We start from the raw sequence: 25,029 nt of genomic DNA on the forward strand, positions 1-25,029 counted from the left end.
GAGCGGAATGTTATGAACCGGAGAGGTCGTGTCAAGGTTATTTACGGAAGGTGAAGATGGGCGCGTCGTCCGATACCCCAAGAATCGCTTTATGATAAATCCATCAGCGCTGAAGCATGTCAATGTACTCACAACCCCATGAGTGCTAAATATTTAATGATCGGGGTGGAAGAGAATACTACGAGTCCCAGATAACGACACCCGTCAATCCTGGCGGCGCCTTACAGCGCCTTACAGACCCGGTGTCTTGGGTGAGTGCAAACGGGCGCCAGCATATTGAACATTCAAATTCATGAAATGCCGGAACGAGGTGCTTGACCCAGGGAAGCTAATCATGCGTTGGGTAGGTTAGTTATAAGCATGTCGGAGTGACAGTCAGAGACTTATATGACGATACTAGACGATAAGCCTCAAAGTCCTCGGTGAACAAGCTGAACTTCAGAGTCCAGTCAGTGGTAATTAGGCGCTAATTGTACTTATTAGCGCGTAAGCGCCCAACACTCAGGAGCGAAATTTTGCCTCCACTGGACTTTATTGCTATGGCACTAACTAACGCACTCAACGATAGCCCGCCGCCTCGAAAACGCGCTCGCCAGACTTGCGACGACAAATCCGATCACCAGGCAACAAATCCGCGACTCTTCGTGCCATTTCGAGCTCTTGGTCTTGTAACCAACCATGTACCATGCGTTCTTCAGACTCGATCTTTTAAGGGGGCTACGGAAGGCCCCCGGGTTCATATTCTAACGTGCTTGGATAAATCTTGGGCACTATGGGAGGGCGGAAAGATGACTTTGCTATTCGTCGGTAAGTGAGTGGTGTGGTGTTAGCTAGATGGAAGAATTCAATGCTGATATTTACGTTCAGGCCCGGAGGCTCCTGCCCCAATCTCCAGCCTTACAATGGAAGGCGACTTTATCTGGGCTACATCTGGACGATACATCATAAAATATCTACGAGGGAAAGAGGTCAGTTTGTTCACAGTGCATGAAGCATCTACTAAATTTCCCAATAGATTCAAAGACTTACCAATCCCCTCGACACAACACTATCCTTTACCACAATATTTGGCCCTCAAGTTATATCATTGCTGGAAGATGGCTCTAGGATGATGATATGGAACAGCACAAGTGGAGGTTTGTGTCATAATTGTCTTGACATCGCGCGAAGCTTGATGGATTACTGCAGAACTTGAATCTGAAATTCGCTTCGAGTCGGATTTCTCGGCCTCTGGGATTCTACACCCTGCCACTTACATCAACAAAATCCTAGTGTCCAGTCGTCAAGGAACAATGCAACTATGGAATACACGCACACAGTAATTGTCACCTCACTTCATTCACTCTGACTGACGCTCACCTAGCATCCAGGACTTGCATCTATAAATTTACTTTATCCAAGCTTTGTTCCAGTCCAACGACAGGTGGTCCTACGTCTATCAGTGCTCTTACCCAGTCCCCAGCTATTGATGTTGTTGGTATTGGCTTCTCGTCTGGAGAGATATCTGTTTATGATGTCCGCGCCGATGAACGTCTTATTCGAATATTTATGGACGGAGGGCAAGTCACTGCGCTCGGCTTCCGAAGTGGTACGCCAAGCTTCTTCTTTTCGTTGATAAATCCTCACAGCAGCATTGTAGACGGACAACCAATCCTTGTATCTGCCTCGTCGGCAGGCCACCTCGCTGTGTGGGATCTGAACTCGGGTGGCACCCTCCTCCACATGATTCGGGGCGCCCATGAGGCTGCTATAAACTCCGTTGAATGGATTCCCGGACAACCTGTCTTGGTCACTTCCAGTGAGGATAACAGTGTCAAGGTGCGATCCTAGACGCCATCATGCCATTAGTTGACTGACATAGAGCAGCAATGGTTGTTTGACTCGCCCGATGCTGCACCTCGGGTACTAAAATACCGCGCTGGCCACCGTGCTCCTCCCCATCTCATCCGTTATTATGGTGACGATGGAAAGCAGCTTCTCACAGCTTCTGGCGATCGAAGCTTACGGTGCACCTCGGTTGTTCGTGATTCTCGATCTTTCGAGTTGTCCCAAGGTAACTTCGCCCCTTGACCTGCGTCCTCCTACTTACTATGCCTCAGGGTCTCTGGCTAAGAAGGCTGCGTCAAGATCAACACCTCTTTCGTCACTGAAGTTTCCCCCAATCACAGCGATATCACATTCATCTACGCGAGCGAAGGATTGGGACGACGTTATAACCGCTCACTCTGAAGACGCCTTTGCCAGAACTTGGACCTTGCCATCTAAACGAACTGGGAAACATAGTTTCAAAGCGCAGGATGGTGTCAAACTGAAAACAAAAGGGAAAGAACCTGTAGATGCTTACGTCAAGGTACACCGATTTGTCAACTCTACGCCATCGTACTGACGCGTCTCACTTAGAGTGTTTGTGTTACAGCTTGTGGTAACTTCGGCCTTGTTGGCTCCTCCACTGGTGGCATCTCGATGTGGAACATGCAGTCTGGTATCCTCCGAAGGACATTTACCGTCGGGCCATGTCCCCCTGAAGTGATGGGCAGACTGCATGCCTCTGACACTGAAAAGAAGGTTGTTCCTCGACCTATTACTGGCTTGGCAACAGATGCTCTCAATCAATTAGTACTTGTGAGTACACTGGATGGTACTATAAACGTGAGTCCGCGATTTTTTGAAACAAACGCCATTGAACAAATCTCCTCAGTTCTTCAACTTTCACTTAGCCAAGTTGGAACATACTCTGATATTACCCTCAGCTACATCCTCGATTTCTTTACATCGAGATAGTGGCTTGTTGGCAGTTGTATGTGAGGACATGGTCATCCGTATCATCGACATAGAAACTCGCCGCATCGTCAGAGAGCTCAGCGGATTCAAATCACGAATCCTAGACATTGTATGTTCTCTATCTATCATAAGAGATCTCGGATGGTGATTGTTTTTAGGCTTTCTCCCCCGACTCACGCTGGCTAGTTGCCTCATCCCTCGATTCTATCATTCGGACATTCGACCTTCCATCCGGGTGTCTGATTGATGCCTTCCGCACCTCGAGCGTAGCAACAAGCCTGGCGTTCTCCCCAACCAACGATTTCTTGGCCACATCACATATCGATAGCGTTGGAGTCTATCTATGGTTCGTACCAGACGTTAATGTCCTTCACCGTGGTTTGACGGTTGTACAGGGCGAATCGCGCACAATACGCCGATGTGGCCCTCAAAAGCATTCAGGAGGTAGATGTATCAGACGCCTCGTTACCTACTATGCATGGTACCGCTGAAGACGATGAAGGTTAGGATCCAATGTCTAGCCTCTAATCAGCGAACTAACATCATTACTTGGTTAGTCCTGCATGGACTATCGGCGTTGACCACAGAAGACAAGCCAATTGATCCTTTCGCTACGCCAACTCAACTCGACGGCGACTTGATTACGCTTACATTACTCCCTCGTTCACGTTGGCAAACACTTCTTAATCTGGAGGTGATACAGGTTTGTCTTCTTATCCGCACCTTGTTTTGCAGATACTGAACGCGTGTTTACAGCAAAGGAATAAACCCAAAGAACCCCCAAAGGCTCCAGAGCAGGCACCATTCTTCCTGCCCACCCTTCCTGGTGTTGAACCGCGGTTTGCGGTAGAGGACAAGGCCACGGGGGACCAGCAAACCGAAAAATCGCGGCGTCTCGAGAAGAGCACGGCGCACCTTGAGAGTCACTTCTACAAGAAGCTGACTCGCGAAAAGGAGGATGGTGACTGTACGTCCTCGTACCCTTTTGCTGCGGCGATTCTAAGCGTTTTTCCAGATGAATCATTCTTCAACTACATGAAAACGCTCAGTCCTGCGGCGATTGACCTGGAGTTGCGATCCCTCGTCACGATTCCAGCGATCCGCGTATTCCTCAACGCACTCAGGCAGCGGTTATTATCCCATCGTGACTTCGAGGCCACACAGACATTCCTGAGCGTATTCCTCCAAATCCATTCGGACGTCCTGATAGCCAATTCAGAACTCCACGGTGAATTGGAAAAGCTCAAAGAGATACAACAAAAAGAGAGTGGCCGAGTACTCGAGCTCATATCATCCTGTCTAGGGACTCTCAGTTTCTTGAGAGACAACATGTAACATGTACATTTATACAGTCCGAACATAATGCATAATGAGTACTTGGCATTGAATAATTATACTACGAATGACTGGGCATGTAGGTGAACGATCAGAATGTTTTTGGTTAATGGGGACCATGTATTGTGAAACATGCCGTCTGAGCCTTCCGCGATTTCGACACGGATACCTCTATCTCTGCAAGAATCCATCCACTCCTCCCAGACCGAAACCGTAGCCTTGGATGCGCGACCGTAGTTCAGGCGGGTGCTTGTCAACAGTGAAGGCAGAACGAAACGAAGACGCCGCAAAGACGGAAACACTTCTCCCGACGTAAGCGTACGGAGGGTCCTTTCGAGATGCGCCAATGGGAACAAAGATAGGTCCTCGCGATGATAGCAAAGTTGCCGAAAGAAATCCGGATGTTCCAGCGTTAAGGTAGAAACGTTTGGATGAATGAGACCCAAAGGTGGCAGGATGGATAGCACGCGGTCAGCGCAGCTCACTGAGAGCATCTCTAATTTCGGACAAAGTGCCAGTGACACGGCGGATGTTTTAAGGCTTTGGGCGGAAATATGCTTGACCGTTTCACCGCAGCGGCGCAGAACGTCGTCTCTTGCCAGTTCGTCTTGAGTAAGAAAGGTGTTGACAGAGGGCATATATGCGGTGCGGAAGATGTTGCTCTCGGGGAAGGATGAAATGCATGTGTGGAGCTTCGGCAGTTCTATGTTGTACGGGACAAGGCAAGTGGAGACCCGGCGAGACGGCTGCACCCAGAGAACTTCCAGAGAAGGCGAGAGGACGCAAAGGAGGGCTGCGATGATGGGTATATCCGCCCTCAGCTCCAACCGACGGATGGGCCTTTCGCGATATATAGTGGTGGCCAAAGCTGATAATATTCCAGAAGAAAAGAGGAAATATGCGTCCGTGGTTGAGAAAATGGTCGAGAACACGGAAATGTTTGGGCAGGCTCGAATGATTGAGGTAATGGCTAATGAATGCTCGCGATCCCAGATGTGTATGCCTTCTAAAGCGATTTCCAGCCGAGCTGTCCTATGTCCGTAGGCCGGTTTCGCGTCCAGAAGCTCGGCAACGCGTAGAACCTGTCGTCCACTACCAATTACGACGTATTCGAGAAGGTTTCGGAAAATCAACGCGTGCCAGCTCCGACAAACCAGACTGATGGCGTGTTTGGTGTCGATGGTACGTCGGTAGTGGGCTTGAGCAAGGATTCCATAGTTATCTTTCGTAAAGGCAGTGATGGCATTTTGGTCCTTGGTGTCCAACGCTCCGGGGACGAGAGTCGCAAGAGAAAATATTTGAAGCCAGATTTCGACAGGCAGAGTAGAACTACTCGGCGCAGCCATGGTGTCAAAATACAGAATCCGAGGTGGTGGTTAGGAGTCAACCCATGGGAAGTAAGTAAGCGCCCACTACTCCTCTTTGCTCACACTCTCTACAGTCGGCATGGATCCCACTGCGGTATCGACCATTGCCCAAGGAACGCTCGTTACATGCAAGTACGACTTCTACTTTATGCCCAACTTCCATTACTTAACAGCAGGTTCTCCACCTCCCAGCTGCCATTAGCGCGTTCGTGACCGGGCTGAATGGCATATGGCGGCGATACCCAAACTACGGCATATTGGCCGGAGCAGCTGCGATGAATAGCGGCCTTACTGCCTTCACTTTCTTTGGTCCGTCTTTTAGCTTGTACGACGCGTCCAATTGTGCTCAGACACGCCTCACAGGCATTCGGGAGTTCGCTATAAGCCCGCTGTTGGTTTCAAGTCTATCTACAAAAGAATACCAACGGCGGAGGCGAGCCTTGGAGCCACTGTCCAGCGACATATCAGAACAGTCACCCGTGTCATGGGGTGATCTACGGCGGCAAAAGCTCCTCGATTCAGCGGTCAGCGGTGCACTCACTGCCGGGAGCCTTCGAGCCCTCAAAAGTACGCGGAATGTAATCCTACATGGCTCTGTTTGCACTCTAACGTGGTATTGTTAATGTATAGCTGGTCCGAAAGGCATTCTATCCGGGGCCGTCGCTGGCGCAGCCGTATGTGCCATACTACAATATAGCTACAACGAAATTGGGGTACAGAGACTAAAGTACATAACACGGCCTCAATCGTCACAAAGCAAGCCAACAACACCTGCAGACGACAACACCCCTGTATTCGAACGCGTTCTGTCGAGCCTCGGTATCGACAGGGTTCCCGATGATAAGTATCTGATAATGCTGAAGGACAGGCGAGAAAAGCATTTGCGCCGAATACAAGAACTCGAGGCACAAATAGCACAGGAGGAAAGTTTGGGTACAGATGAAGAACAATTAAAATAGATATAGTCCTCTATACTACTGTGGCGTTATTCCATATCTCAATGATACCACCTCCCTTTTTATCAAGTCCCCCCAGAATGATTCGAGTCCCGTCTGGGACTATGACTAGGGAGTTCACTTTCTCGATATCCTTTGCCTGGATGGTCCACTCAGTCTCCAGCTTCACGCCACCTTTATCGTCTCGTTGAACCGCCAGCCGAGTGATAGAGCCCATTAATGTGCAGACAAGCAAGTGTGAATCCCCAACGAAGGATCTAATGAACCTTCAGTAAGGTAGTGCGGTTAATATAGGAAGATATTGCTGACACTGCCACAATTGGGCCTTCCGCAGGCTTGAGCTCAATTATGTAGTCGGTCTTTAAACCATCCCATTTCTTACTTCGTTTGTTACGAGCATGGGCCGAGCCCTTTTCACCACCGTAACCCAACAAGAGGCGTCCATCCGCTGTACCCGCCGCAAATGTGCCAGTAGACGATATCGCAGTCGACATGACGAAAGGGGGAGACAAAGTCATCCCGCTCGCGGCAGCTGACGGTGCTAGTAACAACAATCAGCATGATACTGCTTTGAGATGACGCGCATACTCACGGATATTATACACAGAGAGCAACTTCCTTTGTGAGAAGTCGAAGTGGTACAGTGCATGATCATAGCCTGCACTGAATAATTCTGACGGCCTATTAGGGATGAATTTGACACATCCACAGATCTACGCTGTAGAATGAAAGGGTGGTTCCTGTGGCCGAATAGTGAAGGTACGCACGCTACTGTGCTTGGCCTTCATCGTAGAGACTACTTTGGATGCGAGGTCGACGACGCCAACAGTTCCTGAGTCGCAGCAGAACGCGAGACGATCTTTGTTACCGCTGAGGGACAACTGGTTAATCTCGTAGTACGACCCCCCGAGTTACAGACGACGGCAGGCTCTTACTTCATTCAAGACATCGTCGTCTTCTCCTACGTTGATGCTCATCAAGGCATCGCTCGGTTTTTGTATCAGTTTTTGGGACTCTGAGGGAAACCCAAAAGATATAATCTACAGGTGAATAGTATCAGATCAGTTTACTTCTAGTCGCGATAGTTTCAGACATACTCGGCAACCGACACTGATATATATGTCGTCAAGGACTTGATCTGGCTTGGGGCAGCACACAATAGAGGCAACTTCATCCCCCAGCCCTTGTATCGCTTTGAGGACCTTTAGCGAAGTCGAGTCGTACACGCGAACGGAGCCATCGCCTGCTACTTGTGAGCCTCGCGTAAGGTGACATGTGAGATACACCCACTCGAGCCAGCATAGATATGCCCGCCGCCACCCAGATTCAAGCATGTTACCTGACCAGGTAACCGCAAGCACCGTTCATAAGAAAATGGCCATAAGGTTGGCAGCTCGGACTCGTGCATGAGTGGTGGTACTGAGGAAGAAGCGCCCACGTGAAAGTTCGATCACAATTTATATTGAGGCGATCCTCGACGTCATGCAATCAATCAACTCTGATAGTGCCACTCATGGCCAGCTCCCCCGCCCCCAAGAATTTCGATGAACTGAGCAAATTACTCGAGAACGACATCAAGGTCAAGGTTGCTGGTCAGTAGTGTTTGAGAACTTGCGCTCGATTCAGACTGGAATGACCAACGATACCGTTGCAGGCGTTGACGGTGAGACCATTGTCCAGAAATGCGATGGAGAAAATAAACGATCCCTTTTCTCAGTTGATGGCGTACTTCGTGGAAAGTTTATGGTACGTGCCCATAGTCGCGTATCACAAGCAAATGTGAACATTTCGCTACCAGTCGAAGGAGAAATTCCTGAGCGCCGCATCATCCGATGGCTTTGGCTTTTGCAGCGTTATTTTGTGCGTGGATATGCACATTTCATGGACTTGTCTGACTCGCTTCTTCAGTGGCTGGGATATTCATGACGCCGTTTACTCTCGCGAGCTTTTGATCTCGAACAGGGCGAACGGCTACAGGGATGTTATGGCGTACATCGATCTCAGTACTTACCGACGTATTCCTTGGGAGAAGAACGTTCCCTTCTTCCTGGTTTACTTCCTTGACCCGGACACCAAAGCGCCCATCAGCGCCGATCCCAGAGGCATGCTCAGTAGCATCACCAAGAAGGCAGGCGAATCAGGTCTACAATGTTACGCTGGCGTAGAATACGAGGTACGTATTGAATTGCTGCCTAAGAATTGTTTTGATCAAGTTTTCAGTAGTATTTTAACTTCAAAGGTGTGTTGCGATCCGTCGTTTGATGCACAGACAGCTGGACGTCTGGTAGAAACTCCTGCTAGTGCGGCCGAGAAGCAGTTCAAAGACCTTCAACCGCTGACTCCAGGAAGTGAGCATTTGGCTTGCTTCTGCGCACCCTTATCTGATAGCATGTAGTGCACGGCTACTCCCTTCTCAGGACACAGCTCAACAATGATTACTTTCACGAACTATTTGACGCCAGTTCAGAGTTCGGCGTGGCTATCGAGGGACATCGTACGGAGCTCACTCCTTTGGTTGCTCCTTGTGTCGACTAATCAACTGCTGATAGACACCGAAACTGGCCCAGGCGTCCTTGAAACTGCGCTGGCGTATACTTCCGCTCTCCAGATGGCAGACTCGGCTATCTTGTTCAAGTACACCGCCAAGAGTGTCGGCATGAAGCATGGGATTATCCCGAGCTTCATGGCTAAGCCGTGGGGCAAGCTCCCGGGCTGTAGTGGGTCTGTCCCATTTCTTATGCGTGGATGCGGCTAGTGGTACTCGACTCTGACCTCTCCGATAAGGCATGTACACGTTTCCCTGCGGGATGAGAGCGGTCGCAACATATTCGCCGTTTCCGATTCAGAACTCAAGGAAGGTAGAAGCGATGCTGCATTTGAAGACACAAAATTCGTTAGCCAAATCGCTGAGTGGTTCCTAGCGGGAATCCTTGACGGAATAGCCGATGGTATGTTACAAACTTAGTGAGCGTCCATTCGACTAACACCGTCTCCCACAGTGATGCCAATGGTGAAAGTCTCACTTCTAGATAGTTGTAACGAGATCTAATTTTTTCACAGCTAGTGCCGACCATCAACGGATACAAGAGGCTGGTTGGCGGTGAGGCCTTCTGGGCTCCCAATGCTATAACCTATGGATACGACTCTCGCGCTGCCTCAGTGCGCATCATTTCTCCACCATCCGCACCACCTTCAGCTACACGGTTTGAAGTACGCGTTCCCGGCGCCGACATGAACCCTTACTTTGCTCTGAGCGCCATCTTCGCCTTGGGTCTTCGCGGTATTGAGAAGAAGTTACCCCTAACGATACCTCCCATGTCACAATTAACTCCTGAAGACAAGAAGTTGGGACAGGTTAGCACCTCTTGTTTACGGTCCTTCACTTCAGACATGACTCCATCTGTGTTAAGATCAAATTGCTTCCAACTTCTCTGGAAACTGCAACAGAGAGATTCATGGGATTGGGGAGCACGGCCCGTGAGGTATTTGAACCGGACTTCGTTGATCATTATGGCGGAACCAGGGAACACGAAGTAAAGCTTTGGAACGAAGCCGTAACAGACTGGGAAGGTGCGTATCATTCCGTGGCAATTTCCACTCAAAAGCGGCTAACGGATAACGCAGTGGAGCGGTATCTTGAACTAGCATAGGATTCTTTCCCTACGTTACTGATTGCTCGCCCCTTCGGTTACTTTGGGTAGACTGTGGAACCATTTCAGGAAATGGGGGACGTCCTATTCGAACATAATGATAATGAGGACTAGCCATTTCTTATATAAAATCGTGGACTGTACCTGCACTATCGAGCTGGCCATGGAGCGTTCGACGATAAAAGTTGGAATTGAGCCGCCTGGAGTGCTAGATGTCGCCATAAGCCACTCCGTCTTGCCGTCTTCCAATTCACGGATACGCTCGGCACTCGTATACCGACCCCTCACGCCTTTCTCTTCAAGTTTCGCCAATTCTTTATCGGCGGTTACGTCTATTGGTATAGATACTATCGTGCTGCAAGTCATTGTCAGTTCCGGAATCAAATCAATCCCACTAGTACGGCGAAATGGCTTACCCAGAACGTGGGGATATCTCTTCCAGGTGGACGACTTGCAAGACGGTGAATACCCGAGGGGAGACAGGCGGGGGGAACGTGTAGTACAGGGTCCACACTGATTGAGTGGGCGAGATTTGTTTGACTAGTGTCACTTTCTTAATCTCTGGTATAAATCTGGGCACGAACTGCTGTCAGACACGACCGAGAAGACGTGTTCAGTGAAGTCCACGACGTACTCTTTCTCGTTCTCTGCTTTATTGACTGCAAGCTTCGACCACAAATCATCAAATGTAGCTTCCTCGGCGGTATGTTCACTGCGTCTAGCATGCCAGGGCGCGCCGTCCCCAGCTTGCTTTGGCCGACTGAAGGTCTTGACCCCACGGATCGTCTTTCCCACATGCCATGATTGCACGGAATCTAGGATTTTCTGGGCAGCCTGCAGGATCGCGTCTTCGGGAGGAATACCTGGAGTATTACCATTTTAGTTCCACATGCCAAGCAGTCAAGCCAGGGATCCCACTTACTCCCTAGATTGAGAGGGGTGATGGTGAGTGCGAAGTCGGCCTGCTCTGACATCGTGGTGGGAAGGAATATGGGTGCTTAGCCGGTTATGACGGTGATATAGCAACATACGCTCTTCGAAAGTCTCAGGCTCGCACCTCACACTGTTGACCGAGGTTTGCAGATAAACTCTAACTAGGAACATGCTAAGGTATAAAGAAAAGAGCGGGCTACATAGTATAAATGCCATTAAACGGGCAGTGATATTTCATGGTTTCTTGGGATATTGACCGTTCCCCTCTGCATCATCTCCACCTATAAGCGTGGCGTCTCTAGACATGCTTGAAGACTCGAAGGGCACTGCGTCTTCTTCGTCCACACGTACATGTTTGGGGATTCTAACAAATCCCAGCAGGACGAAGGCGCTGAATACCGCAGCCACGGACAGGAAGAATATGGCACGAGGATATGTCGCCACTGTTCGCACATAAGTAAAACCGAAGATTGCAGGCCCAAGAATCTGGGAACTGTATGCATCACAAAGATTAGCAGGTAAGGATTGATCGATTGACGGGCATCATACCAGAGTGCTTGTACCACGCTTAAAGCTCCGTACAGTCTGCCATTCTCCCGGCCACCTCTCCGGACGTAGAGTTCTATAGCAGCACTTTGTATGGCAGGAGAGAAGCCAGCGCCGAACGATCCGAGCATTGCGAAGATGGTGAACGGCAAAGGTGCTTGTGCCATTGCCATAAGTGAATAGGCAACGATTTCAACGAGGAGTGAGGCACGGGCGAGGCTGAGGTCAAAGGAAGGGGAGTGGATTTCAAGTAAAGAGCGGGGTGACGACGTCGGGGAGGGTCTTTGGGACGATCCACTAGGCTCAGAAGACGAAGATAGTAGGGGTTCAGTCTCTGCAGACGCCGGTGTGGCCTTGGGCTTCAGTAACTGGATAATGACTGACAACACGCATCAATGGTGCATTATGGGCTGAACATTACTAAAGGCCTTACCAGGGAGGATAAGGGCCAGGAATGCTGCGCGGACTGCGCCGACAAGACTGATCCAGTAGCCAATCTTTAGTAACTTATGTAAGAGAGAAGTAAGATTAAGACGGAGGAATGGCTGTACCGTCTCGGCAGACCAACCAAACGCTGATGCTGCGTATTGGAACTTGTACACATAAGAGCCCTTATAGAAATCCGTATCTGTCAGACAGCCACGATTACGTTGCCTGAGAAACGCACCATGATAGAGATGGTAAAACCATACGACGCAGCTACTAAGGCCAGGCTCCAATCCCGGCGGGGGCCCCGCTTCGTCTCTACCATGGTTGGGAAGAATATTGCCAGTGGGCGTAGGAACCGGAACAGATTGCGAATCTGTATGACAGTTTCCGTGGCTAGCGAATTAGTAGATCTGTCTCTGTCGCGGAAGATCGCTTCGTTTTCGATGTGCTTGACTTTGAATTCATGCATTTGGCGCTTTGTCAAGGATTCCGGGACGATAAACCAAACCACTGACGCATAAATCAAATGCGCGACGGTGGCGGCGTAGAAGACTGAGAGAGTGTGATGCGTTGCTCGAATAAGCAAACTTCCTAACGCCGGTCCCAATGCCACTCCAGTGAACATAAGGCCTAAGGATAGAGAAAGTATGCGAGACCTAGGACGAGATGAATAGGATATGAACGCGGAGTGGCGATTAACTCACCGGCCATGTGAGGTAGTGGTATCGGCAACGTAGGCATGCATCGCAGCTATGGAGCTTGCCAAACCTGTACGAAGATATGATGACCATGCTCAAGAGAATGAGATGATGGGCCCATACCGCCAACGGAGCCTTCAATAATGGGACCAACGAGGAGAAACCAGTATCCGCCGGGAGCATAACGGAAGAAACGCGTAACAAAGATAAAATTGAGATCGTTCATCAGTAAGCCCAGGAGGGAAATGCCCATAACGCGTGTGCGACCATAACGGTCAGAGAACTAATATCGTGTTGGTAAAGTTCCCGCCGTCACAGTGAAAGGCGTACCGAGCCCCACCAGGCAGTTGTTAGACAACTAAGGACGCCCATTGTCGCCGTCAGCACTGGACAATTGTTCAGTATCAATCGGCAAGAAACGTGCTGGTCTCTGGATCACCTGCACTTAGTTGGGCAACGGCTGCTTGTACATCGGGATCTTGAGCACACGTCTGCGGAATGCCTGATCCGGGGCTTGCAAGGGAATTGAGACCAGTGGAGTTAACAAGTGGGACCAGACTAATGAAAGGCGACAGCGAGCTGGAGTTTTTTCCGACATCGAATATTTCAGGCTTGATAACGCTGCACGCTAGGATGGTGAGTATTTCAATCCGAGGTGCAAGGGTGGCAGTAGAAGCCAAGGCTCCAAATGGCAGCAACACGATAAGCCTATCAATAGAAGTATGAGCCGTGGGTAACTCGAAGGGCACGTTGAACGTCTCACCACCAAGAAGAGGGTGTTTTCCACCACGGCTGACTGTGGTGGTCATTGCGGTGGTCGTTCTCCGCAATATCGGTTAAAGAGTCCCCTGTATGGGTCCCATGAACAAATTCGTCGAGGAGTTCCACAGCCTCTTCACTGACTGGGCCGTCTGGCAGGATAAGCGATTCGGCCTGCTGAATAGAGGACGAAGGGTTTCTAGATGCATGGGGACGCGTGTCGGATGCCGGAGTGCGATGTCGAGCAATATTCGGGGGATCAGGAGGAGACATGGTTCGGAGTCGTCTCGCGAGATGGTGGGGAGGAGGAAGGGTCTTCTAAGAGGCTGGGGTCATGGCCTATGTTACTATAGGATAGCAGAATTCCACAACCAATGACATGGCCATATGGTAGGGAAATGACAAACCCGAGGAACCGTGATAACGACTCCGCGTGGTAATCTTATCAGATTAGATCCCAAAGGTACTATCATCTCACAAGCACCCGCGAAGCGGGCTGCCCGTCCTTGCAATCCACGAGATGGCAAGTGTTTCGAGTCTCAGCGCTGCCGTTTCCACGATTAACACGCATTTCAGTCGAACACCGTAGACATCCCACAATCCATCAAAGACACTTTACGGAAATTCCGTTTCGCGCGTCGCAATGCTGGAAGCGCTGCGCTTGTCATCAAGATCAACAAGAAGGATTTAATCATGGAAGAGGTCGAGCAGTTCGAGAATATCAGTATAGACGAACTTGCGGAAGGTGCGTGCTAACCGCATTATACGCCGAATCTATACTGACAGGGATCGATTAGAGTTACCGGAGAACTCCCCAAGATATGTCGTGTTGTCGTACGAGCTACACCACTCAGATGGTCGCAAGTCATTCCCGCTGGTCTTAATCAATTGGGCACCCACATCGAGTGAGATCGGCACCCTCACCCTCCATGCAAGTGCTCTCCTCAATTTCCAAAACACTGTAAGCAGCCATACTCGGAATGTGTCTGCCGCCGGCTTATACTTCGCCAGGCCGATGTAAGCAAGGTAATCGAGATTCGTGACGGACCAGAGGGGCTCACGAAGGAGGTCATCGACGCTAAACTTCTCGCTTAATGTATTCGCCTCGATATGCTTTCGATGTACTGTCCCATATAGCACGCACAATGTAACAAGCTTCTAGGTATTGCTCTTGAGGGGTCGACGAACGTACGCTCTCATCAAGCCCGCAAGAACCCAACCATTGCCTAGAACATAGACAAGGCTCCGAACCCACAGTCCGAGAAAGACGTTGCCTCCCAAGAACTCCAGTTTGTATGCCTCGGACAGCCAAAGCGCCTGGGTACCAAACCACACCGAAATGTAAGCGATGACTTGGTTTCTGGTCAAGGCAAGGTGCGGTATAATGAGTGGGAGGAGGATGAGATACCATAGGAAGTACTTTGGGTCGGTTAAGTCAATATTGGCATTCTACACGATTCTACGAAGGACTACTCACCTGGGAGGTGCACACTTTGTTGAATAAGACAAATAGTGCTGTTTGCAAGAACCAAGCAAAGGGTAGGTCATTTGGTTTACCGAATAAGAAACCACTTCCGACACTGAGGGCCATTTGAGGCGCAAAACTGACCAAGGGAGACCGAAGGAGTGCTCTCCAAAGAGGGATAGGGTCAGGTAGGCCATGTTTAGACGGGTAAGTGAGGTACGTCAAATAGAAGTATGGGGAGAAATTGTGCCGGTGGTCGAGACGGTGAAGGTGATAGAGATATGCCTCGTCCAAGAACGTTTGACCCCATCTGCGTAACCTCAGTAAATCGTTTGATAGAACAGGGTGTCACTTACATGAGATAGCAAACGAGTCCAAGGGTAAGGAACGTGCCGGCACTGATGACGGTGAACCTCACAGCCCGAAGGTTGACCAAACTGCGTCCTTGCGAAAGGGCGGCGACACAGCTGAAGCCATAAATCACTGGGTAAACCTTCCAATGGGTCGCGACGCCGAGGCCAACAGCTGCTAGGTCCCAACGATCCTTCAAGGCTGCGAATAAGGTTGCTAGGACGAGTGAAGCGAGGATGGACTCAGAAGACCCCCTGGTGGAGATCGTGAATATGAGGGGATTGAGGAGGTGTGCGGTCGTGAGCAGAGCCGCCGCCCTCTGCTTGTTTCTCTGCTCCGGGAGACGTGGAAGGATTACGGAGACCAGCAGATGATGGATGATGAGGCCGTTTAAAATATCACAAGCAGCGAAGAGGTATTTTCCGAATGAAGGGTGTGTCCATTCATTGGGAGCAAGGAGCAACGCGAGGAGAGGTGTGTACCGATACGTGGCTCGCGTATACGGGCTGCGCTAAACCATGAGAACGGCCAGTATTCATACGGTAAATTACTCACTCTCCTAGGTTTACAAGATGCCCAAATCTACCGCGCGCATAGTTGGCGTAGCTTGGATGTAGGAGAAACGTGGTAGCATCGCTGAAAACACGGTAGTCGACGTCCGTGTACTTCACAACAGAATGCGCGTCGTGCCACTCGCTGTACAGAATCAACGCAACACGTAGTATCACGGATGCGATGAGGATGACTCGAAATGAGGGAACGCCGTTGCTGGTGACCAAGAAAAGCATGTACCCCACGGGACAGTTCAAATGGATTGAGGTACAATTACCCCTGTTCTGAGGATCATCTCTAAAATTCATGAGCGAGGAAATGTATAAACGCTGCTATGGAATACAAGTAATGAACTACAAGTGTGAACAAATAACGCTTGCAAAACGTGCATGAACAACACTCATCGATCCTCAGCCCATTCCTATCAAAGCCTGGTCAGTACGCGGTCCGTAAGACAGTTCTTTCGCACTCACGTTTTCTTTCTTGATTTGGGCCTGGTTAGGAGAGAACGTTTGAGCATCTGAACGTACAGAGAAAGCATCATGCATACCTCCTCCTCGGGTGTGAAGTCGTTCACAATATTGAACAGCTTACGGATTTCCTCAGGGGTTTTGCCTTTGATCATGTTCGCTACAGTTTTGCATCCAACATCGCTGAGTAGAGGATATATGCTACGGTGAGAAAGGAGAAGAAAACGAAGATCGCGTCACTTACAGAAGTGATTTGATATCGAGATAATTCGCGGCAAGGATGATTTCGAAAAGCATCTCCTGGTCCACGTTTATGAACTTTTGGTCCCATTCACTGATATCGGTCGAGCGCTTTCGCGTCTCGTCCTGGCTTTGGTCACTGTCCGCTGAAGGAAGGGGTTCACCGCGGTGATGCTCGCAGTACTCCAGGACCTGGAACACGGTGTCATCAAAGCGAGTCAAGAGCTCTGCAAGCATGCGTACCTTCTTCAAGACACTCGACGAGACATTGGGAAGGGGGATAGGTTGATCTGTCTCGCCGACATCTGCGAGATAATGAGATACAGCCCTGGGATAAGGCATCGAAAGACATACCCTCCAGCATGTTCTTGATCAGCACGGAGCGCTCGACGATCTCGCGCTCGGTGGTGAATTGTTCATTGTCGGAAGTAACGAGGAGAACCATTGTGAAGATGAAAATGAAATGGACGGGAGTGATGCTTTGGAAGTCGAGGTATAAACGACTTGGTGCAAGGCGCAGAGGGCGTTTCTATTTAACGAGCAGTCGGCGTTAGCCGGTGTGACATTCGAGTCACACTCCACAGCCTGGTGAGGCAAACTTGGACTGCATTTGAGTCATCTTTGGACATGTTCTCATTGCAGCATTGTTTTACGGCAACCACCAGCCCATTCTCCCTTCTTGGTGAGTGTCGTCAATGCTACCGCAGGTCCACTCCGTCTCACAACAATCCACAATTAGGTGCCATCCGAACGGCCACAAAACGCGCTGGTGGCACCGTCCACAACCATGGTGGCTCCGCCGGTAAACGTCTAGGTCTCAAAAAGTTTTCAGGCAAGCGTGTTGTTCATCAACCTGTATAACATTGACTTATCATAGATCAGATCAATATGTTATACCGGGCAATATCATTGTTAGACAACGCGGCACTGTCTTCCATGCTGGTCCTCATGTGAGTCTTAGGCGCGTATTGCGGTTGGCGACGGACCGCTCATTGGCCTCAATACCACAGGTGAAGATGGGCCGCGACCACACATTGTACGCCACGGCCCCAGGCTACCTCCGATTCTACAGAGAAAAGTGGCTTCGAGGGGAAAGAAAATTCGTTGGCGTTGTCCTTCAACGGGGTGAGGTATTGCCACGGGACGAACAGGCTCGAGGCCGCAGTCGATACTGTGGCCTTGTTGACCACAATAACTTGGCCGCATCAAGCCCTGTCTCACAGGCATTGTGAGTGCAATTCAATGGTTGTATTACGCGATATCCGTCTGTCCTAGAGAAGAACAAGACTTTGACAAGGGCTCTCCCGTCAATCGTCCATGGCAACTACGGTGCACAATAAATTACATACACAAAAATGTCCCTACGAATACCATAATCATCAAAATGGGAACATCAACTTGGGCGACCTATGTAAGCTGTGTCGTGGGGAGATTGTCGACCTGCTTCAAGGTCGGATGTGGGCCTCCAAGGTTCTACCAGCATTATCTGTTCTCCCTCGTCGTCTGGCACTCGCTTCCAGACACGATTGTCCTGTCGTCTTGGAGGCTCGCGGGTCGTGGGTTCAAAGGGTATTCTTGGAGGGAAAGGTATATGGGATTCTGGATCCTCGAGTGATGGATAGAATTGTCTGTAGAAGATATAGGCAAATAGTAGGCCGACCAGCATTCCAACCGTAACGTCTTCCCAGTGGTCTATGCAAGCCGTTTGATTTCGCACACATCCAAGTAACGGATGACTTACGACGATGGTCCATCAGACGAGTAATTGAGACGAATATTGAACCGAACAGAGGAGTGAAAACGAGCCAGACTTTGGTCTACGGGAAATTCTGAGCAAGAGCAACGTAACTGCAGTGCAATACTCACTGTGTACCCCTTCTTGTTAAAGACGTGCAGCTTTCCAGCGAGGTACAGAGATGCAAAGCCCAGCGACGCAGCTGTAAGACTAGCATGACCGCTGAAGAAGCTTCGTGCACCCTCCTTGAAGAAGAGCGAGGTAGTGTCCGCCGTACAGACACTTATGTCGACCAACCCAAAGGGCTTCGCGTTCTCCGTTCCCTCTCGGGGCAGGCATCTTGATATAAAGTCTAGCATCATCTTAGAAATCTGCGGCGGGAGGGGTGGTGGCTTTCACTCACCTGGCCTTGGTCTGCCAACTGTGATACGAACTGCCTGCGTAATGGAACCAGTGAAGAACAGGGCAACAGAAACTGCGCAACAATAATTAGGGCTACAACTTTCTAAGACGAGTAGTTTCACTCACCTCCAAGCATGCTGTGATGCAGATCCCACCATGACCTCAGGAAGACGAGGTTGCCTATGCCTATGATCACGTAGCCCGACAGAATGACTACACCAAGGAGAATGGTCTATTGGGTCCCGTTCTTAGTGACTCCGTAACTCGAGGGAACCAACGAAGTGTTCGAGCAGATAGTACTCACTGGAACAACTTCACTCCCTTCGAAGGGGTACTGGATGTCGGTGTCATTGATATCGAAACGATTGAAGTGTTGAAACTTGTCGAGGTAAAAGTTGAAGAATATCCTGTAATGCACAACATGAGGGTACTGCGCCAACACTAGTGCGATAATACGCACGCGAGCACGATTCCGAAGACCCTGCACAACGCGTCAGGACAAGCTGACAATGAGCACGGAAGCAGGCGACTTACCAATCCAGGCCATAACTGAGAAGATGTCGAATCGTGCGCGAAAGCTTCATGTCTGGATGGGGGTGTGGTCGCAGCGCTGAGGGAAGAATTGAACATCATGCAACAGCCTCGCTTGTGTGTCCATACTGGCATGCCCTATTGTTGGCCGACTCGGACTTCGGAAGGCGATGCCACAGTTCTTATTTCCCAAGCCTTGCACTCAACTGATGTTTCACAAAACAATACGTATCTCAGAAACTGAAACGCGCACAGACACATACGTTCACGGCTGACCTTGCGTTAGAAACGACATACACGCACATTAATCACAACGATACAAGTGAAGAATCAATGTCCCGTAATAAATACGAAGAATACAATACTGGTCCGTACCCAACTAGGATGGGCTCGAAGAAGGCTTGGGCGCAGAACGCCACCATTTCCATGCACCAATCCCCAAGGCGAGGTTGAATATCCCGACTCCGAATGACCCAGCACCAATGACCGTAAACAGCCACCAAATTATCCCGATGGTGCGATCAAGAGTGCGACCGACGACTTTCTTTAGGAAGACATTAGGATCTGGCGTTGGTTTGTAACTTGAGGGGAGAGCTATGACGGGGACAGACGGATCGCTTGTCTTGACAGGTGACGGTAGAAGAAGTAATGAAATGATGGGTTTCTGCATGAGAAGGATTGAGGTAAGAAAATGGACAGACGAAGAGGCAGGTAGACCTACGTGATCTGAAGTAGTGTACGCAGGGATGGAAGTGTACAGGACGTTTGTAATATTCGATGTCTCTGGGCTGCCCAGCGAGTCGGTGTGAGTGGCGTATAGGATCCTATCAGTCCATGACGGCATCCGTCCTAGGCTGTCGACAAAGGTGCATGTGAGTATTCAAGCCCAAGAATGATATTTTAAGAGCTCGTACGTGTATTTGTCAATTTCACCGAGCTCGTATTTGTAACTGGGCTTGAACTTCCAGAAAGCTCCTTCCTTCAGTCCGATGCAAACGGTTCCCTTCCGCTGCTCCACCAGTAACTGGTCATATTCCTTTAGGTCTTCACGCGTGCTTTCCTGGTCCAAAGCGGCAACCAAGTTCTCCCTATTTTGGGGCCCGGATAGCGAATGTGTTGGAGGGAGTGTCAGCCTGAAATTTAGGTCCCCAAGGTAGAAAAGGTGAGAAGAGTCGTAGATGGTGGACTTCTGTGTTGAAGAGGGGAGAGGGGAGAAGAGCAATGTCGAAACTATGTGGTTGTAATCCGCGATTCTCTCAGCAAGCCTTGGCTCGTGAGCACTCAGGTGGGCACAGACAAAACTACGAACCCCTTGAGTACTCAAAGATGAGAGGATGATTGGAGGAACTCACGTAAATACTTCGCCTACGCCACCGTCACTGGATGGTATACGGAAACGTATCCCAACAGCTCCCTTGTTCCCCATGAACAATGGCCCACAGCTTGACCATTCTGTTTCAACGTCGCATACGGAACGCGCAACACCGTCATCGAGTGCGTAAACAAGAAGAGCAACGCCAACGTTCACTATTTTTGCGACCAAAGAGTACCTCTCCCCGTTCGGAGCATGTTCCTGTATCTGCGACAAAATATGTGCATCTCTGTCGTTGATCACGCCCTTGGAGAAGCCAGAAACTTTATGCCAGTCAATACATCAGCCATTGCCAACGAGAGGAAAGCATACGCACGGCCAAGGTGCAAGGGAAGGAGTTCTTGAAATCCAACAGCAACGATGTCGGGCGCTCGTTTCTCTCGGGAAAGAAAGCTAGACACCTGGAGAGTTGGTGATAACCAGTCGACTAGATCCTGTGGAAGCCCTCGCAATCCCTGAAGATTGGTGTTATAGGACGCTAACTGCACCAGTAGACGGTCCGTGTGTTTGGGAGGATGTTCGGCGTCAGTCATCGTCGTTGACTTTGAGATTCGCGTGGCCGCATAATTTCTCAAAGGAGACATGTGCAGTGGACCGCACTTCGCTGTTTTCGAAGTCTGATACCATCCGCGAACCGTCACATAAAATGACACACATAAGGGACACATGTCATAAATCTCTAATTCCGGTACATTGGGTGGCAATTTGAAACTGTCTGTGCACAGTGGGAGAAAGCCTTACACCCGCTTGGGAGGTCCGAGAGATATTCCCAAATCCCGTAATTTGCCAGCGGCAATGTCATAGACCCATCCATGCACCCATACTTCTTTGCCTTTCGGACTTTTGTTCGCCCATGCGGCTGTGATAGTCGATGCCTTGGAAAGGTTCTTTACCTGCATCTTGACGTTCTCCTCAACCAAAATAGGAACTGCCTCCGATGCTGGCGCGGTGGATAGATGGAGTGATGCGGCCAGAGAGGTCATGGGCGCAAGCCATTTGTTGATGGCCGCGTCAGGAGGGGAAGTGGGGACAGTGACGACGGGTCCGGGCCTTGTACCAACGGTGCATGCAGCTTGGAAGCATGCAGCCGCTCCGCCACATTCTGTGTGACCCACAACAACAACTAGATGTACGGGGGAAAGAGAACAGAGAAAACGGTTGGGATGTAGTTTATGATAACGAAGTAAGAGAAAATGCACCGTGTTCAACTCCAAGATGATCTACGGCATAGGTGAGGACGGCTTGAGCACTGTCGTCGTCGGGATGGAATTGGCTGAAGATATTTGTGATTAGTACTCGCATCCCGATAACGATCATGCATTTTACAGACTTTGCAATATTCCTATGCACGAATATCTCTCCTGGGCGGGCCCCTGTTACAACTGATTCTGGTACTCTGGAATCAGCGCACCCTATCCAAAGCACCTATGAATTTCGAGTGTGAGAGATTTGTAATTCAGTAGACATTAGAATCCGTACCGTTGGAGACTGCCCGGCAGCACATTGCTTGAAGAAATCTGGCTCTGCATGATCAACATCTTGGGCCCATTGCTCGTTGGCGGTGAGGAGTTGAGACAAAATTTGGTGGGACTCGGCCATGTACTGGTGGAAGGTGAATGGGAAGAAGGGGAGGAAGGGTGGCAGAATATGGACGGGAATCCACCAGGGAAGAAGAGCGACCTATTTAAATAAACGCCCCAATAGGGCCGATTGCCTCGGCAAGTGTAGATACGCCTTTTTTACACTCCGTATGTGTTGAATCAGTACGCCCGCAACGTTGCTAATGCAAAGGTTATGCGTTGATGCAAGTTGTGATGAAGGTATCGAATGAGAGCGCGACGATAAGTTCACCACATATAAATATTTCATCGGTGCCTTCGTAGTAAATGGCAACACGGGACAAGTACAAGCTGGAACACAAATCACTCAGCGACAAGGCAACGTTCGTCTGCCCCGGAAGCACAGATTGAAATGCACCATGCCAATGACCAACTCTCTCATACGCGTGGCCAAGTGGGACGGGAACGCCCCCAAAAGACTACGATCACATCGCACATTTCCTTGGGGATTACATATCATGCTGCATAGTCTTTTATTCGGCATCAAGCATACAGGCATAGATAAGAAACGGCGAAAGCAGCATATCGCATGAACATCGAGACCTCTGGCCTGGCTATGCCCAACTGGTGCATCTCAACCCGTATGAGAGAAAGGAGTGAAGGGGGAAACTAGATTTAGTTCATTTGGCGGATGAGCTTGTTGATGTTTGTCTCCCGATCACCGAAATCGCCTCCCTGCACGTAGTGCTTGAACTTACGTGTCCGCCATCCGCCAGTGGGGTTGGAGAGCTTGAAAGGCCAGAGGAAGTTCGAGGCCTAACATGGTGGTTAGAAGATGCCAAGGAAGACCTAGTTCCTAAACGAACCTGCTTGAAGTTGGGGCCAGCGGTGATGATTTCGTGGACAAGGTCTTCCACTGAGAGGATATCGTATTTCCCGAGAGCTCCCTCGATAACGGCGTTGTTGGCGAGGGGGATTCTCTGCTTGTCCACTTTGCCGTAACCCCGCTTGTAGATCAACTCGCGCACGGACTTCAGGTTGGGTTCACTGCAATTCGTTATTGAAGTGATCAAGAGGAAGGAAGATGCATGCGAACCCGTATGTGATGTATGGCTCAACTAGCCGAAGCATCTGCTGGGTAGCCCTAGTAACTTTCACAAAAACGCCGTTGTTGATCTGGAGAAGACGGAGGAGTTGCAAGATTTTTCGTGGTTTTGGGGCGATCTCATTGATACTGGGAAAACGTTAGCCAGAGGGATAATGATTGGTCGTGCTTAGTAGTACACACCCACGGATACGGATGACGAAATAAACCTTCGGTTGAGCGGGAACGTAGAAGTCGCCTGACGTGCGTGCGGCGCGCTTCAATCGAATCTCCTCCTTCTCGTGAGCCAAATACTCCTTCACATATGTCTCAGCTCTCTTGAAGACAACTTTTCGCTGGGCCTTGGCTGCCTGAGAATCGAGTTAAAATCGTAAAACCAGAAAGAAAGGGCAACAAGAAAGAGAATCAGTCCCGAAAGATGGTTAATTAAATGGCAACATTGTTGTTACACTAGCCAATTATCGATGTGATCGTATGCATCATAGTAGAAAACTTGATTTGGGCATGGGGGAATGGCTCACCTTGCGAGCAGCAGTGGCAGCTAGGAGACGTTCTTCGCGCGCCTTTTCGTTTTGCTTGCGTTTCTTGAGGAGTGTCTCCGGGACCTCGATGGCCTGCAGATGAACGATTATTGAGAGTCTGGCCTCAGCAACAGAGGTACGATCTAGCACTAACCGAAGCACTTGGGACGCTAGTAACACCGTCAGCATTCTGCGGTGAAGCATCAGGATATCGGGAAACTCACGTCGTCGAGGGGGCCATTAGGGATCTTGAGGTGGGCGTACTGTAATTTCTGCAGACTTCACCACCTTGTGTGAGCCGCCCAAGAGTAACTGTATAGTATTTGTCATCCGATCCCACGCTTTCACAGCGCAGGACTCGCTGCAGCTCGCCCTGCAGCTCGACCTACTCATCGTTCGCGTCAATGACAAGTATTTCTACGCCCATGCTCCGAACGAAGACTGTCCCGCTCATTCCTAAGCTGTCTCTTACAACACAATCTAGGTGAAATGCGACAGGGGACCGTTTTGCAAGTCTTGGCGTCTAAAGTTCATAAACTGCACTTCGTTGCGCTATGAAGAGAATATTCGGGCAACATCAACGAATGTCTTCGTATACAACCCTCATATACAGTCTGGGAGTGGCACCCCCCCGAAGAGTACGTTCGCGGGCGTTTACGCAATCCATTCACTTTCCTCTGTCAGGAAAGAACCATCGTCTGGGATGATTTATTACGCGGTGCCCCATGTCAGTCCACGCTCATTGTCGTCAAATACCATGTCCTCCCCATACCTCCCTGGCTCTGATCATGAACAGCCAAAATTGTAATTCGCTGTCTGAACTTGCGCCTGGCTTGATGCCAAATCACAAGGCTCTTGTAAGTGACCACCATTCTCAACCGGGATGGCGATATTGACTCATTAACGGTGTTACAAAATAGGCTCCTTGAGCTACATTGAAGGTCTACAAGAAGGTAATGCATTGTTGGTACGCTAGGTGACCGAATACACCCATGGACTATGCGGATGATCAGCCAAAGAGCGCACCAGTAGCTCTTAGGCGACAAGTGATGAAGGATTGCCAACGTCAAAAGACAACCGAACATGTGGTATCGAAGTGCCTGTAAGTTGTTAAAAGATGAGATTCAACCGTGGGTAGCGCAGGTACTTATACTGGGACATGTATTTAGGGCAGGTGGATCCCACAGTGTGGCCTTGCATGATGCATGATGAACAATGATCAGATCATTTAACTGGATGATAATGTGACCATCAAGACGCCGCATGTTCATG

At 49.8% G+C, this 25,029-nt stretch overlaps 15 protein-coding genes across 15 annotated transcripts; 5 read left to right on the forward strand and 10 right to left on the reverse strand.

The window, feature by feature from the left end:
* Positions 1–539: 539 nt before the first annotated feature.
* Positions 540–4,116, forward strand: PC9H_000990 (uncharacterized protein; the record flags this gene model as incomplete). Its single annotated transcript, XM_036770642.1, has 15 exons — positions 540–807; positions 868–976; positions 1,024–1,136; positions 1,189–1,318; positions 1,371–1,588; positions 1,640–1,818; positions 1,867–2,053; positions 2,100–2,350; positions 2,401–2,649; positions 2,699–2,890; positions 2,940–3,127; positions 3,177–3,283; positions 3,339–3,484; positions 3,538–3,748; positions 3,797–4,116. The coding sequence occupies 15 exons, from the start codon at positions 540–542 to the stop codon at positions 4,114–4,116; spliced, it is 2,868 nt and encodes a 955-aa protein (XP_036636487.1).
* Positions 4,117–4,172: 56 nt separating this feature from the next.
* Positions 4,173–5,462, reverse strand: PC9H_000991 (uncharacterized protein; the record flags this gene model as incomplete). Its single annotated transcript, XM_036770643.1, has 1 exon — positions 4,173–5,462. The coding sequence occupies one exon, from the start codon at positions 5,460–5,462 to the stop codon at positions 4,173–4,175; it is 1,290 nt and encodes a 429-aa protein (XP_036636488.1).
* A 100-nt stretch (positions 5,463–5,562) lies between these two features.
* On the forward strand, positions 5,563–6,442 carry PC9H_000992 (uncharacterized protein; the record flags this gene model as incomplete). The annotated part of the gene is made up of 4 exons (XM_036770644.1): positions 5,563–5,611; positions 5,676–5,792; positions 5,847–6,050; positions 6,114–6,442. The coding sequence occupies 4 exons, from the start codon at positions 5,563–5,565 to the stop codon at positions 6,440–6,442; spliced, it is 699 nt and encodes a 232-aa protein (XP_036636489.1).
* Positions 6,443–6,452: 10 nt separating this feature from the next.
* Positions 6,453–7,847, reverse strand: PC9H_000993 (uncharacterized protein; the record flags this gene model as incomplete). Its single annotated transcript, XM_036770645.1, has 7 exons — positions 6,453–6,696; positions 6,749–6,980; positions 7,032–7,152; positions 7,207–7,320; positions 7,375–7,479; positions 7,537–7,682; positions 7,730–7,847. 7 exons carry the CDS (start codon positions 7,845–7,847, stop codon positions 6,453–6,455), a joined length of 1,080 nt encoding a protein of 359 aa, XP_036636490.1.
* Positions 7,848–7,952: 105 nt separating this feature from the next.
* Positions 7,953–10,089, forward strand: PC9H_000994 (uncharacterized protein; the record flags this gene model as incomplete). The annotated part of the gene is made up of 11 exons (XM_036770646.1): positions 7,953–8,031; positions 8,157–8,185; positions 8,238–8,299; positions 8,348–8,612; positions 8,709–8,787; positions 8,835–8,933; positions 8,989–9,160; positions 9,224–9,387; positions 9,504–9,793; positions 9,850–10,009; positions 10,064–10,089. 11 exons carry the CDS (start codon positions 7,953–7,955, stop codon positions 10,087–10,089), a joined length of 1,425 nt encoding a protein of 474 aa, XP_036636491.1.
* An 84-nt stretch (positions 10,090–10,173) lies between these two features.
* PC9H_000995 (uncharacterized protein) lies at positions 10,174–11,063 on the reverse strand (the record flags this gene model as incomplete). The annotated part of the gene is made up of 4 exons (XM_036770647.1): positions 10,174–10,444; positions 10,506–10,661; positions 10,724–10,952; positions 11,012–11,063. The coding sequence occupies 4 exons, from the start codon at positions 11,061–11,063 to the stop codon at positions 10,174–10,176; spliced, it is 708 nt and encodes a 235-aa protein (XP_036636492.1).
* Positions 11,064–11,237: 174 nt separating this feature from the next.
* PC9H_000996 (uncharacterized protein) lies at positions 11,238–13,727 on the reverse strand (the record flags this gene model as incomplete). The annotated part of the gene is made up of 11 exons (XM_036770648.1): positions 11,238–11,303; positions 11,374–11,515; positions 11,572–11,947; positions 12,002–12,065; positions 12,120–12,179; positions 12,236–12,653; positions 12,702–12,765; positions 12,819–12,978; positions 13,026–13,081; positions 13,135–13,403; positions 13,459–13,727. 11 exons carry the CDS (start codon positions 13,725–13,727, stop codon positions 11,238–11,240), a joined length of 1,944 nt encoding a protein of 647 aa, XP_036636493.1.
* Positions 13,728–13,974: 247 nt separating this feature from the next.
* PC9H_000997 (uncharacterized protein) lies at positions 13,975–14,549 on the forward strand (the record flags this gene model as incomplete). The annotated part of the gene is made up of 4 exons (XM_036770649.1): positions 13,975–13,981; positions 14,044–14,199; positions 14,252–14,415; positions 14,466–14,549. 4 exons carry the CDS (start codon positions 13,975–13,977, stop codon positions 14,547–14,549), a joined length of 411 nt encoding a protein of 136 aa, XP_036636494.1.
* A 63-nt stretch (positions 14,550–14,612) lies between these two features.
* On the reverse strand, positions 14,613–16,130 carry GPI14 (GPI mannosyltransferase 1; the record flags this gene model as incomplete). Its single annotated transcript, XM_036770650.1, has 4 exons — positions 14,613–14,873; positions 14,932–15,229; positions 15,276–15,776; positions 15,826–16,130. The coding sequence occupies 4 exons, from the start codon at positions 16,128–16,130 to the stop codon at positions 14,613–14,615; spliced, it is 1,365 nt and encodes a 454-aa protein (XP_036636495.1).
* Positions 16,131–16,222: 92 nt separating this feature from the next.
* On the reverse strand, positions 16,223–16,977 carry PC9H_000999 (uncharacterized protein; the record flags this gene model as incomplete). The annotated part of the gene is made up of 6 exons (XM_036770651.1): positions 16,223–16,243; positions 16,296–16,316; positions 16,373–16,475; positions 16,537–16,724; positions 16,776–16,837; positions 16,887–16,977. 6 exons carry the CDS (start codon positions 16,975–16,977, stop codon positions 16,223–16,225), a joined length of 486 nt encoding a protein of 161 aa, XP_036636496.1.
* A 182-nt stretch (positions 16,978–17,159) lies between these two features.
* On the forward strand, positions 17,160–17,764 carry RPL27 (60S ribosomal protein L27; the record flags this gene model as incomplete). The annotated part of the gene is made up of 4 exons (XM_036770652.1): positions 17,160–17,214; positions 17,272–17,364; positions 17,415–17,482; positions 17,543–17,764. The coding sequence occupies 4 exons, from the start codon at positions 17,160–17,162 to the stop codon at positions 17,762–17,764; spliced, it is 438 nt and encodes a 145-aa protein (XP_036636497.1).
* A 161-nt stretch (positions 17,765–17,925) lies between these two features.
* PC9H_001001 (uncharacterized protein) lies at positions 17,926–19,253 on the reverse strand (the record flags this gene model as incomplete). The annotated part of the gene is made up of 8 exons (XM_036770653.1): positions 17,926–18,224; positions 18,274–18,349; positions 18,399–18,619; positions 18,671–18,742; positions 18,796–18,901; positions 18,974–19,076; positions 19,130–19,150; positions 19,204–19,253. 8 exons carry the CDS (start codon positions 19,251–19,253, stop codon positions 17,926–17,928), a joined length of 948 nt encoding a protein of 315 aa, XP_036636498.1.
* Positions 19,254–19,579: 326 nt separating this feature from the next.
* PC9H_001002 (uncharacterized protein) lies at positions 19,580–21,105 on the reverse strand (the record flags this gene model as incomplete). Its single annotated transcript, XM_036770654.1, has 5 exons — positions 19,580–19,864; positions 19,922–20,054; positions 20,115–20,501; positions 20,553–20,835; positions 20,889–21,105. 5 exons carry the CDS (start codon positions 21,103–21,105, stop codon positions 19,580–19,582), a joined length of 1,305 nt encoding a protein of 434 aa, XP_036636499.1.
* Positions 21,106–21,309: 204 nt separating this feature from the next.
* Positions 21,310–22,171, reverse strand: PC9H_001003 (uncharacterized protein; the record flags this gene model as incomplete). Its single annotated transcript, XM_036770655.1, has 4 exons — positions 21,310–21,695; positions 21,772–21,845; positions 21,903–21,997; positions 22,052–22,171. 4 exons carry the CDS (start codon positions 22,169–22,171, stop codon positions 21,310–21,312), a joined length of 675 nt encoding a protein of 224 aa, XP_036636500.1.
* A 635-nt stretch (positions 22,172–22,806) lies between these two features.
* RPL7 (60S ribosomal protein L7) lies at positions 22,807–23,998 on the reverse strand (the record flags this gene model as incomplete). Its single annotated transcript, XM_036770656.1, has 7 exons — positions 22,807–22,947; positions 22,998–23,178; positions 23,228–23,365; positions 23,420–23,586; positions 23,758–23,850; positions 23,912–23,927; positions 23,982–23,998. 7 exons carry the CDS (start codon positions 23,996–23,998, stop codon positions 22,807–22,809), a joined length of 753 nt encoding a protein of 250 aa, XP_036636501.1.
* Positions 23,999–25,029: the final 1,031 nt, after the last annotated feature.

Source organism: Pleurotus ostreatus, assembly GCF_014466165.1.
Source record: "Pleurotus ostreatus strain PC9 chromosome Unknown scaffold_1, whole genome shotgun sequence".
Classification (NCBI taxonomy): domain Eukaryota; kingdom Fungi; phylum Basidiomycota; class Agaricomycetes; order Agaricales; family Pleurotaceae; genus Pleurotus; species Pleurotus ostreatus.